Below are 12,887 nucleotides of genomic sequence, written 5' to 3'. Positions count from 1 at the left end.
CTTGATAGGTTCAATAGTTTTTGAGAAAAATACAGAAAACTACGGAACCCTACACTGAGCGTGGCCCGACACGCTCTTGGCCGGTTTTTATTAATGTTCTACTAATTTATTTCTGATTTCTTGTCTAATTTGATTAACGTCACGGCAGCTTTTTAACAACCTTATGAAACAGTAAGAGTTAAATATTGTTAGCGGGATGAACAGTCGCCGTCAGATACATCTAAGTGCCCGGAGCGTGCAAAAATATCTGCATGTTTAGATATTTTTGAGCACCTTATCCGCTTCGATATCTATGATGGTGATTGTATACTGTACATAGTTTAAGAAGAAGTATAATTCAGTATGTTAAATCACACTCGGAAGGAGAACCGCCGTTTCTACCGAACATTTATCCTCAGTGACGTTCGAGAGCGTCCTTGACAACCGGTTCGTTACGTGAAAACGTTTAAAGATTCTACAGCCTTAATAAAAAAAACTTTGTTAAAGACGTAATATTCTTATCTACTATCATGAATGCGAAAGTAACTATGTATTTCTGTTACAATTTTAAGCGTAAACTGATACAACCATTTGGATAAAGTTTGGTACCCATATGAATAGATGAATACAGAAGATAATCCTCGCACTGTTAGTGAAATTAATAGATTCATTTGCTTATCGGTTAGATTTAGTATTGTTACCTTTTTATACTTGTATTAATGTATTTCGTCAAGTTTTAACCCCCGGCGCAAAACCGACGGGTGGTTATCTGTGTGTGTGTCTGTCTGTAGCGTCGTAGCTCCCGAACGGATGAACCGATTTTGATTTAGTTTTTTTTGTTTGAAAGCTGAGTTAGTCGGGAGTGTTTCTAGCCGTGTTTCATGAAAATCGGTCCACTATGTCGGGGTTTTTTTTTTCAAATTTTTAATTTTGTGGTTAGGTTATAAAATTAAAGTTTAATGCATAAGTTCACCGCCATAGTCAAGACTCGAACTCGCGACCTCGTACACCGCAAAAACAACCGGTTATTGTTGTCAGAAACAATTTTTTTATAAATATACATAAATTTAATCCTTGTTTTGAAAAATGTCTTAAATAAGTCATTTTATTTAAATAAAAAAATACTATGAGTCCTATACTGGGTTAGCTTGACTAGATCGTTATTGTTTATTTTATTTTTATTCATTCCAAATACATATATATCTATTATTTCAAAGAAAGCTCATTCGAAGAATCTTTTTTTTGTTGAAGGTGATGGTAACTACAACTACTAACTAGCTGTCATTTATGTAATTAATAACTAATTAATAATGATAAATGGTCTAGATATACACTTCTTATTCTATAATTTTCTAGAAAATGATTGCCGGTTACAATTATATCACCATTAAGTGTAATTGTTAAAATGTGTGATGGGGAGGTTCTTGCTTAGAAAAAGGTCTTCTTAACTATGTACATATGTTGGGTACCAATTTTATTATTATATTTGTCCAGTTTTTATCTAATAATAGGTAAACGCCCACTTTGGTGTTTATTGCTAAGAATAGAAGCATGTATTATATTTGTTCTATCAATATACACTCTTATTGGAAGTTGAAAGATTCATCTTCCGTGTTTTACGTGCAAACACTACTATTTTCTTAGTTCAACATAGTGCAAAGTCCAATACGCGTGTTACGTTCTTATGTGTATAATTACATTACGAATGTCAAGGACAATATCAAACGTGAGATACCTAAAACGAAGAATTTTACATCGGCTCTGTTAATGCCCTGTCATTAGTTACTAAGGAAAAAATAGTTATTTGTTTTAAAAGGGGGCAACGTTGTTGTTTAACCGCACTTGCCAATATTGATACCCGAGCAAGCGAAAGATTCCATTGAACCGCGCCGCGATCGTAGCGGGTGGTTCAAAAAGTGGAACGAACACGAAGGTTAAACAAACTTTGCCACCGAGTGAAACACAAAATTTTTCACCACACCAACACAGACAAAATATACTGACTATAAAACATGAAACTACTTAAATCAAATCCAGCAATCTATTCAATATTTATGGTTCAAAATCATCATTTATAGGTAAATTCTACCAGCCAGCTTAAGACATCAAGTTAAAATTTGTATGAAATTACTTTGCTCTGTTGTGGATAAAATGCAATTTGGCTATCTGTTTTCGAATAGCAAAGTAAACCTTTAACAGTTGGTGTGGTGAATAAGTATGTGTTTATACCTAAGTACAAAATTTGTTTGTGAGGATCACCAACAGGAGATACTATAGCTACATCTATCTAATTTTAGAAAATGTATAATTTGTTACATAAATATGTATGTTAAAATTAAATTCATGTGACATGTATTCAGGTAAAAAATACTTATACAAGAGTTATCATGAAAAAAATACATATTAAACTAACACAAATAAAACTACACTATGAACTAAAAAGTACAAAATTAAATCTCAAATTGGGTATGTTTGATTGTTTTTGAAAGCTGTCGAATTAAATTGAAACTTAAGTATAGGAAATTATAAACTGAACTGATTATTAGGAAAGTAATATCTATGACTCTACGTGTAAAAAATCATAATTCATCCCTAGAATGCCTGTTATGTTAAGTCGTGCCATTAAAATGACTTCAAGTAAACTAATTGTGAGTAAACACTTCAGTCTTCTCACTGACGCCGGTTTATCTGCAAGTTTTGCAGTTAACTGTCATTATTTACATGCAATAAATAGATAAATTTAATAGAAACTCAAGTAAAATAGAAAACCTATTTATAGTAGATAAGAGAAAATATCACAACTCGATCTATTTAATACTTAATTAAGGAAAAGATTTAGTTAGTTCAGAACCGTATAGTGCCATACTACACTAACGACTTCCCTTAAATAGATTACTTAATTTCTTGTCAAATTAAATACTTTCTATTACTCATCAAAATCCTGGCCACATGACAACGCACATTAAAACTAGTTGATAAAGCAGCTAGCAGTTAAAGCTAAAAGTTTATAAACGGTGTGAAAAATTACAAAAAAAATGTCAAAGTGAAGTGATTGTATGAGCGTGTTCACTACACTTACAAACGCTGTGAGATACGTGTACAGCAGCATCATGATGAAACGTAGGACCTCGAAGCGTTTTGTGATCGGTGACAATGAGGAGCAGCCGTCATGGGAGGTGGATGAGGCGACGGATGTGCTGCCGAATATGCAGAAGTTCCAGATGACACTTGATGCGGAGCCAGAGGACGATAAACAGGAAGATAGGGTGCAGCAGGGTGGCAGTAAAGGATTGTTGAGGCCTCCGAATCAGACTTTGCAGTAAGTTTTCTTTTATTTTTGAAATTATGCTAATAATAATGTGTGTATTACACATTAGTTACAGTTTAGATGTATGTTTATGATCCTGCTAGTTGGTAGTTGGTATATAGTGTCTATAGATACTGCAAAGATGATTTAAATATTGATTGTTCGCTAGTTAAAAATACTTAAAGGAAAAAATTATAACTGTATATAAGAAACAGGTACTTTTGAATTTCGATATACTCATACTTTAATTTCTCGTATCATATCGTGTGATCATATGCTGCAATGCCTGCTATGATCAAAGTAACTTATAGTTTCTGAACACATCATAAATAGCTTAATAATACAATATTTCGAGTCTTTAACAGAATTTACTCAAATACCTCAGATGTTTCTTTCTATATTTATGTATCAAATGACAATATTAACATTATATTTAGTTCTATTAGATGTTTGCAACACTTGCTTAAACAACAGCAAAAATAATATACACAGAATCACAGATGACAATTGAAAAGTAAATATTATTCAGATTATTCTTTTATGTAATTTTATCATGTACAGGTCTGATCAGGATGTTGATGCGGATACGATTGATGGGTAAATAAGCGTTAAGGTCGTTATTTTTTAATTACTTGAAATTTGATAGATATATTTTATATTTGTTAGAAGCTATTCTTTGGAATAAAATGTATCGGTTTACCAATTGGTCAAACTACTTTTCTCCTGCGGAAAACGGAAATCGCAATAACATAATCTGCTTTTTTATTGCTCGAATAAACGATTGAGAAGCAGTTCAGTTTCGATTATTGTATTTCGCTGTAGAGCCTTAGTACGCATTGAACCCTCTCCTTGTTAATCCTATAATCAGGCACAGCTTACATATGTGTCTTAAGATGGCTGATAAATACATCTGTCAATTGTCTGACAGGTATGTATCTATACTTATATTATTATAAATGGGAAAGTGTGTGTGTCTGTTTGTTTTTCCGTCATTCACGGGAAAACGGTGCGACGAATTGACGTGATATTTTAAGTGGAGATAGTTGAAGGGATAGAGACTGACATAGGCTAGTTTTTGTCTCTTTAAAATGGAAGGTGGAAGATTGTATGGAGCATTCCGCGATTTTAGAATTTAACGCGAGCGAAGCCGCGGGCAAAAGCTAGTAGATAATATTTCAAGGAAATTTGTACGTACAGTCAAGTGTAAAAATATGGGTGCGTACAACTTATCAAAAATATGTCCCATAGCACTTTATGTCGGCGGAATAAGGTCTCGGTACATATTTTTGAGCGGATAAAATCGATACGTATTTTTGCACTTGACTGTACATCCCTAGCTAAATAAAGCACTTTCAATATACATACATGCGTCCCAAACCCTAAATGCGACGTTGTATTTAGAACTTCGCCGCCAATAAGGACACAACACAATGACCTTTTCTTATAAACTACGTAGTGTCTGTCTGTCTGTCTGTCTGTCTGTCTGTCTGTCTGTTTGTCTGTCTGTGTGTGTGTCTGTCTGTGGCATCGTAGCTCCTGAACGGATGAACCGATTTCGATTTAGTTTTTTTTATTTGAAAGCTGTGTTAGTCGGGAGTGTTCTTAGCCATGTTTCACGAAAATCGGTCCACTAGGTCGCGGTCGGGTGTTTTTTCAAAATTTTAATTTTGTTTAAGGTGCAGTACACTTGGACTAATTCTAAACTAATGAATATTTGGATAGTAGTAGTATAGAAATTATGCTTGACGATTTGTGTTATTTGTTGCTATGTCAATGCTTGCGTTTTAATTTTAACTGTGGCTTACTTGCACGCTGTTGACTTTTTTTAAATTTATACGTCTTTCTTATACTTCGTTAGTTTCAAAGCGTGCTAGATCCTTGATGGTAAGCAATTATCGTGGCCCATGGATTTCTGCAACGGAGTGTTAGGTGCGCGTTATCGACTCTTTAGCACCCTCCACACTCGCGCGCGTATCGCGGCGCGATGCCGCAAACGCGAGTGTGGAATCTTTCTGCGTATCGAAATCGAACCCAAACTCGTGTTCGCGCGCGAGTGTGGAGGGCGTTTCAAAAAATGACGCAAAAACAAATGGGTGTTATATGTTTGACGTGTCTGTCTGTCTGTCTGTGTCTATCTGTCTGTGTGTGTGTCTGTCTGTGGCATCGTAGCTCCCGAACGGATGAACCGATTTAGATATAGTTTTTATTGTCTCAAAGCTGAGATAGTCGGGAGTGTTCTTAGCCGTGTTTCATGAAAATCGGTCAACTATGTGGCGATCGGGGGTTTTTTAAATTTTAATATTGTGATTAAGGTTATCCGTCGATAGTAGGTGCTCCGTTGCAGGAAATCCCTACACAATTTTTTTTTTTTATTAGAAAATATCTCCTTCAAAATATCTCGGTTCCACTCACGTTCTAAACCTACTTTCGCTATTTCCTCCTGTAGCACACAGTATGCTAAAAACTCTTTCTTTAGGCGCACTTGTAACTTTTATAATAATTCGATTAATAATATTGATATTTTTGCTCATAATTTGTCCAGTTTCAAGAACAAGGTTCGGCAATTACTGTTTTCTTGTTAACTGTATTATTTTTTCATTAAGTAGATTTTATAAGATGCATCCTTGCGTGTGTACCTACTCAACTACTGCGTGTGTAATTTTGTTAACTATTTTTACTTAAATTTAACCATCTAGTAATGTAGGAAACTCTAGGCCTAGATTTATATATATTTTTGTAAACCGTACTTGTAAAAGGCTGTTTGATTTCTAAATAAATAAAAAAAAAAAAAAAAAATTGTTCCAAATTCATCTTATACTTTTAAACGAGCAATTCTTGTATATTTATTTATTTATTTATTTATATATATATTTATTTACACTGACGATCTCGGAAACCGCTCTAACGATTTCGCAGAAATTTGTTATGTGGGGGTTTTTGGGGGTGAAAAATCGGTCTAACTTATCCTTAGGTCCCGGAAAACGCGAATTTTCGAGTTTTCATGCGTTTTTCTTCGCGCGCCATCTCGTGTGCAGTAGTTGTACTGTTAAGACAGAATACTTTCGGTCGATGTAAGTACTATTTATTGCAAACACTAGATGGCGACACAGGTCAAGGCTAAAACGAATAGACAATACACTATTTGAGTTTTTGTGTCGAAATGCGTGCCATCTCGTGTGGAGTAGTTGTGTTGTTAAGGCTGAGAATTCTTTCGCTCGATGTAGGTACTATTCATTTTTGAACTAGATGGCGACACATGTCAAGGATACGAAACAGAACCGAGCGAAGCTCGGTTGCCCAGATATTAATAATTTATATGTCAAAGATATGTAGGTATATACAAAGTTACATAATTACTTATACATATCGTCACTACTTTCAAAAAATCTCGTATTTCACGCTGTTCCTCAAAGTTAAAACGCAGTAAGTCTATATGCATTCCATACATACTTACTACAATTTTCTTTTTCTTGACAGACGAAGATACAAGTTTTTTAGTGACGATATTTTAAAACGAAACTCATCTCAAGTTCTTCACTAGGACTTTAATTGCTCTTATTTATTTGTATCAAGGAAAATAAGTAGGTGCCAGTCATACATATAGATATTTTAAAACGAAACTCATCTCAAGATCTTCACTAGGACTTTAATTGCTCTTATTTATTTGTATCAAGGAAAATAAGTAGGTGCCAGTCATACATATAGATATTTTAAAACGAAACTCATCTCAAGATCTTCACTAGGACTTTAATTGCTCTTATTTATTTGTATCAAGGAAAATAAGTAGGTGCAGTCATACATATGTATGTTCGTTTACGTTACTTGATGATTCTTTCAAATTTCGTTTTATTCTCATTTAGGTCTTAGATATATGATGTTGGCGGCTAGGTTTGTGCCTCTTTTACATTGACATACTATGTTGTATTTCTATCTTTGTTGAATGTTTACAAGTGGTTACTTCATTGATGTAACCATAGCCTTCATTATGCGCGTATACGCCATTAAGGTCATTTGACACACTTATGAAATAAACCTGTTTTATTTACCTACATGCATCTTAAAATGAGAACTGAGAAGGTATACGGGGTATACCCATTTCGACAAAACTTACTATCCAATTATAGTTTTAGATGATATTATGCGACTTCCAAGGACAATATCATATCTTATCTTATACCTTAACTTAATCGAGTGATCCCCCTGGATCCGCGCATGATTCTTTTGTATCAACGTACGTTCCATTTAATAAGCTAAGCAAGGTTAATTCGGTCGGAAAGATAATATTAAGTAGGTACTTAAATGAGCCTGGTTTTTTTTTTATATTGGTCCCCTCTCGAATCGATTAAGCTAATTGTCTATAGGTAAATTATTAAGTAAAACCCAATTATGTGTAGGTATGCGTTGCTAGGAGATATTACGTTACGTCATTGAAGATTCAAACAGTAAAAAAAAACAGTGAAAAAACTATGTAGAGTGCCTATCACGAAGACCGAACTTCGCCACCTGCTTCTTTTTTTCATTCTAATTAGGAAAGAGAAAGATGTTTGCTTTAGGTTCGTGATATTCAGTGTTCGCTGTAGGTTCTTGAAACAGAGACCTGAGTTATTAATCATCGATCCTTCATCCCTAGTATCTTTATTGACGACCTAAATCCCTGGTTATGAATGAAAAAATAATGATTTAATTATAACAGGTACAATTGTTTCAAAGCAATTCCTTCGACGACATCCTACTAATTATTACAAAATAATTTTACTTGCAATTGCCATGCAATTAAGTTCAACGCACGACACTTACTTCCTACTAAAGATGGGCCGAATATTCGGTAATATTCGGTATTCGGCATATTCGGCAAGTTTTTCAATGTTAGTATTCGGCCGAATAATTCGGTTGCTTTGCCGAATATTTACCGAATAAACAAAGTAAAAAAAAATAATGAAGATCTATGTATTCCTTTGGATAATAAGCTCCTATTTTAGTAGCTTTCCAAGGAACTACTAAAAAGAGATAATTGTCTATGCGTCAAAATACAAATACAAAGTTGAAAAAACCGTAGTTCAAGAGTTGAGAAGAGTTTAGAGTTGTTTTAACTAAGTTTTAGTTAAATCCACTAAATCGTAATAACATATGTAGTTCTAGTAACATATGTATGTAACCATTATCAATCATTTAATAGTTCTAATCTTAACATCCGCTTTCTAAATATGGCGTAACCGAATATTCGGCCGAATGTTCGGTTCGGTAAGAGCTGAACCGAATGTTCGGCCGAATATTCGTATTCGGCAAAGTCCATATTCGGCCCATCTCTACTTCCTACGCAATTGATGACGTCATAGGGTCAAGTATTCAAATAAGTGCGGCTTAGATTTCATTTACATTTTTGTTGTAGGTATAGGTATGTTAAATAAATTATACTTCGCCTATAACAATTTTTTGCGGTAGTGATTATACAATGCAATATAATAGATTTCAGGCTTTAATAATCGCAAATGGTATATTATCTTGATGTTTGTTTACATCAGTTTTATCGATATGACCTTTTCACTTCTCTAGCGTAAACATGCGCTCAAACAAATTATGAAACTAATGCAATCTTTTACTAACGGCAACTCTGATTCAATTATATTGTCCCTCTCTAACGTTAGTTAATCAATGGGAGTGAGCGAGCGCACATGATCGTACGATCCGTCAGGAAATACAATTGGCGAATTAAACGTCAAATAGTAAAAACAAATCTAAATTGTGCGGCGTCGAGATGTGGGACATTTACCTTTTAAATCATTTAAATACGATTTTAATACGCGCGATTTAGTTTATTAGTGTTAAAATTATTGTGTTCATTGTGAAAAATGTACCGTTCAATGAATGGGTTGTACTCGGAAAGCCCGTACAGGTTAGAAATTATAAATATAAGTTTTCTATTTCTTATTTTTAAATATCTTTATCAGAAATTCTCTTAATAATTTATAGGTTAATTCCTCTTCAATTTACTTGTAATATTTCCTTCATTTTACTACAGAAAGGGCAGCGATAGTAGTAAGTATGCCACGAAGATTTCACTTAAATTTCTCTTGCGTATTTCGCATTTTTACATACGTAATAATAAAGTAGAAATCAAATTTCATCGTAATTTATAAGATATTGGTCTACATATTACATTCGTAGGCTTTTTATTCATTTATTAGTACTTTAAAGGAAATAAGGAATTAAATTCTTGACATATTCAATTACAATAAAATTTTTATTAAAAAATTGGTAAGTATTACATTTAAATAGGAGCAATTTTATTATAATTTTATATAAATAGTTATGTTTGCTAAAACTGCTACCCACTTTAATAGTACAATAGATATCAAATCATTGGAATAGGCTAGTTCCCTGTACTTGAAATTAAATATTTTATGCAGTGCACGAAATAAAGCACCACATAATTAGAAGAACAATATAGACAGTAGTTATGTTTAAACATAATTTCTATTTAATAAGTCAAAGAGAAAGATATAAAGTAAATGAATTGTCCGTGACGTCACTCCTCAGTATTTCATAGTAATTCCAAATTGGCAAATTGTTTCGACAGTTCTTAAAAAAAAAGCTGATTTGACTAGTAAGAAACTAGTCTATTATCAATCTATGTAACTCAGTAGGAAATTGTATGTATGTTAGGTTGGTATAATTCTAAAGGTGCAATATGTATATTTATAATGTTATATGTATAAATGTTACTTTAAAATTTCATGTTTTAAAATGAAATTTGATACATAACTGCCAAACCATGTTTATTCCATAGGTATAAGATGTCAAATAATAACAATCACATATCAAAAGTGAGACACCAACATTGGACCATTTACAACCTTATTGGGAGTACTAGAATTGGGAAATCCTATGTGAAATATTTGCTGTTCTAACAGTTTAATAGAGTTGTGCCTGCTCGTTCACTGAAAAGATCGCTCCCAACTAGTACGATCTCCGAAGTGTACTAGTTCGTTCTTTTAGGACATTTAGGACAGTAGTACACCGAGAGACCGAGGGATGAATTGTGCATATGGCGTACAGTAACGTTCGCTCGCACTAGCCGTGAACTGATCGGCCGTTTTCGCGCGCTCTCGGTCGGTTTCGGTAGGATCACACGGATCGCTTTGCTGTCATTGTCACGCCTCGGCTCTTCGCTCCTTTCGCTCCCATTCTGTTGCGCGTGTGTGAGTGTACTAAATGTACTTAGAGAGCAGAATCATTTGGGAGTAGTTCGGTCTAGTACAGTGCAGGGAATCGTGTCTTTTGTACTATTAGTACGTGTCCTACACAAGCCTACAGTTTAATATAAGGTATAAGTTTGGCCATTCAAAAAGGCAACACTGCCAGCCTACTGGGCACCATCACCTCCGAGGATGATCTGGGGAGCATTTTTTATTTGTAAATATATATTAATTTGTGTAGTTTTAAGTTGTTTAGTTTAATTTATATATAAGTCATTGTTTTGTGTTTTTTTTTGCTCATAATAATAATGTATCACCATTTCACATATAACTATTTAACCTATAATAAATGAATTGATCTTCGCAACATATGTATTATACTATATAAGGTCCAGTGGGGCAAATCTCGACTGGGGGGCAAATGTAACTGGTCCATTTTTTTCATTTTTTACAATGTTTGCATTATTAAATAGAGTGTCCAGCAGTTATAAATGGTAGGCATGTACAGTGGATACATGTAGAACTCAACATTATAGTGTAATAATGGAAAACATGGATTAGTTGCAATTGCCCCCCAGTTGAGATTCGCCCTGCTATACCTTACATGGAAATCACCCACTGAAAATATTTTTTTTATACTGGCACTAGCCGCTGTTGTTGCAAAAAATGGTAAATTTTCTCATTTGGGGTCTGGAATGGTACCCGCTATGTCTCAGATGTCATCATTCCAGTGTGCCAATGGCCTTTTTCTTTAATTTTACTTATCTGGATTCTGGACTTATCCAATTGGTTATACACATGAAACTTTCGTGACACATATTCAAATAATTAATGAATCTACCTACAGTTGTACTCACATTATTATATCGCTATTGCTGCGACATGTTCATGAGCACAGATATTTGTTCCTGAGTCATGGATGTTTTCTATGTATATAAGTATTTATATATTATATATATCGTTGCCTGAGTACCCACAACACAAGCCTTCTTGAGCTTACCGTGGGCCTCAGTCAATCTGTGTAAGAATGTTCTATAATATTTATTTATTTTATGTTTCGGGCCAATTCGGAGGCCCCTCTTCAGGCATATAGGAGTTCACACTGTGACTAAACTTGGTTAAACATGTGGAGGCAATAGCGATTAGCGATATAATTACTAAAGTACAACCGTAGATTCATTAATTATCCAAGTGGTTGTTTGCAGGGTCAACCTGTCATCCGAGAGTCTAGCAATGTGGCCAGCCCATTTCCACATTTGTTCCAACAAAAGGCATATAAAAAAAAAAAAAAGCCTTTTTTTTTTTACAATAAATTTTATTTAATTATGCTGGTGCATTAGACCCTTTTTGGGTGAAGGCCTCCTCCATCGATTTCCACATATCCCCATCTTTGGCAGTTTGGATCCAGTTTGGGCCAACAGATTTTTTGATATCTTCGTCCCATCTTGTGTATGGTCTGCCGCTGCGACGTTTGCCTAGAGGGCCACACCATCTTGTGACTTCCGCTGTCCACCTGCCATCCGTGAGTCGTGCCACATGACCAGCCCATCTGAATTTCAGGCTTTTTGCGTAGCTCACAGCATCTATATTTTTCGTTATGCTTCTTATTTTTGTATGTTGAATCTTCTGTTTTTTTTTTATTTTTAGAATACTGCGTGCCATGGCCCTAAATGGCATAAAAAGTCATATACTTACTTTTAAAATCCTTGATGATGGTTTTAAGCTAGTTGTAACATGACTATCATCTCTCCGCAGGCCGTCTATGTCCCAGGGCACGGTGATCCACAGCCAGCGTTTCCAGGAGAAAGACTTCACCGTTGCCACTCCGGAGGAATTTGTCAAGCGGTTCCAGGGCACCAAGGCTATTAATAAGGTACTATATTTATATTTTATTTATTTTTAGGGTTCCGTAGTCAACTAGGAACCCTTATAGTTTCGCCATGTCTATCTGTCCGTCCGTCCGTCCGTCCGTCCGTCCGTCCGTGGATAATCTCAGTAACTGTTAGGACTAGAAAGCTGAAATTTGGCACCTATATGTATATCAATCACGCCAACAAAGTGCAAAAATAAAAAATAGAAAAAAATGTTTTATTAGGGTACCCCCCCTACATGTAAAGTGGGGGCTGATTTTTTTTTTCATTCCAACCCCAACGTGTGATATATTGTTGGATAGGTATTTGAAAATGAATAAGGGTTTACTAAGATTCTTTTTTGATAATATTAATATTTTCGGAAATAATCGCTCCTAAAGGAAAAAAAAGTGCGTCCCCCCCCTCTAACTTTTGAACCATAAGTTTAATAAATATGAAAAAAAATCACAAAAGTAGAACTTTATAAAGACTTTCTAGGAAAATTGTTTTGAACTTGATAGGTTCAGTAGTTTTTGAGAAAAATACGGAAAACTA

At 34.5% G+C, this 12,887-nt stretch overlaps 1 protein-coding gene across 1 annotated transcript in view; it reads left to right on the top strand.

Moving 5' to 3' along the window:
• The window catches only part of LOC125240213 (acetyl-CoA carboxylase), a 143,427-nt gene that overhangs the window by 14,972 nt on the left and 115,568 nt on the right, over positions 1-12,887 (top strand). Inside the window, exon 4 of the mRNA XM_048148036.1 lies at positions 12,238-12,355. Within this exon, the coding sequence (XP_048003993.1) occupies positions 12,238-12,355 (118 nt within the window). The remainder of the gene's footprint in view (positions 1-12,237; positions 12,356-12,887) is intronic.

Source organism: Leguminivora glycinivorella, chromosome 27 (assembly GCF_023078275.1).
Source record: "Leguminivora glycinivorella isolate SPB_JAAS2020 chromosome 27, LegGlyc_1.1, whole genome shotgun sequence".
Lineage (NCBI taxonomy): Eukaryota > Metazoa > Arthropoda > Insecta > Lepidoptera > Tortricidae > Leguminivora > Leguminivora glycinivorella.
Note: the sequence above shows the minus strand (reverse complement) of the source record. Positions and strands in the feature narration are given on the sequence as shown.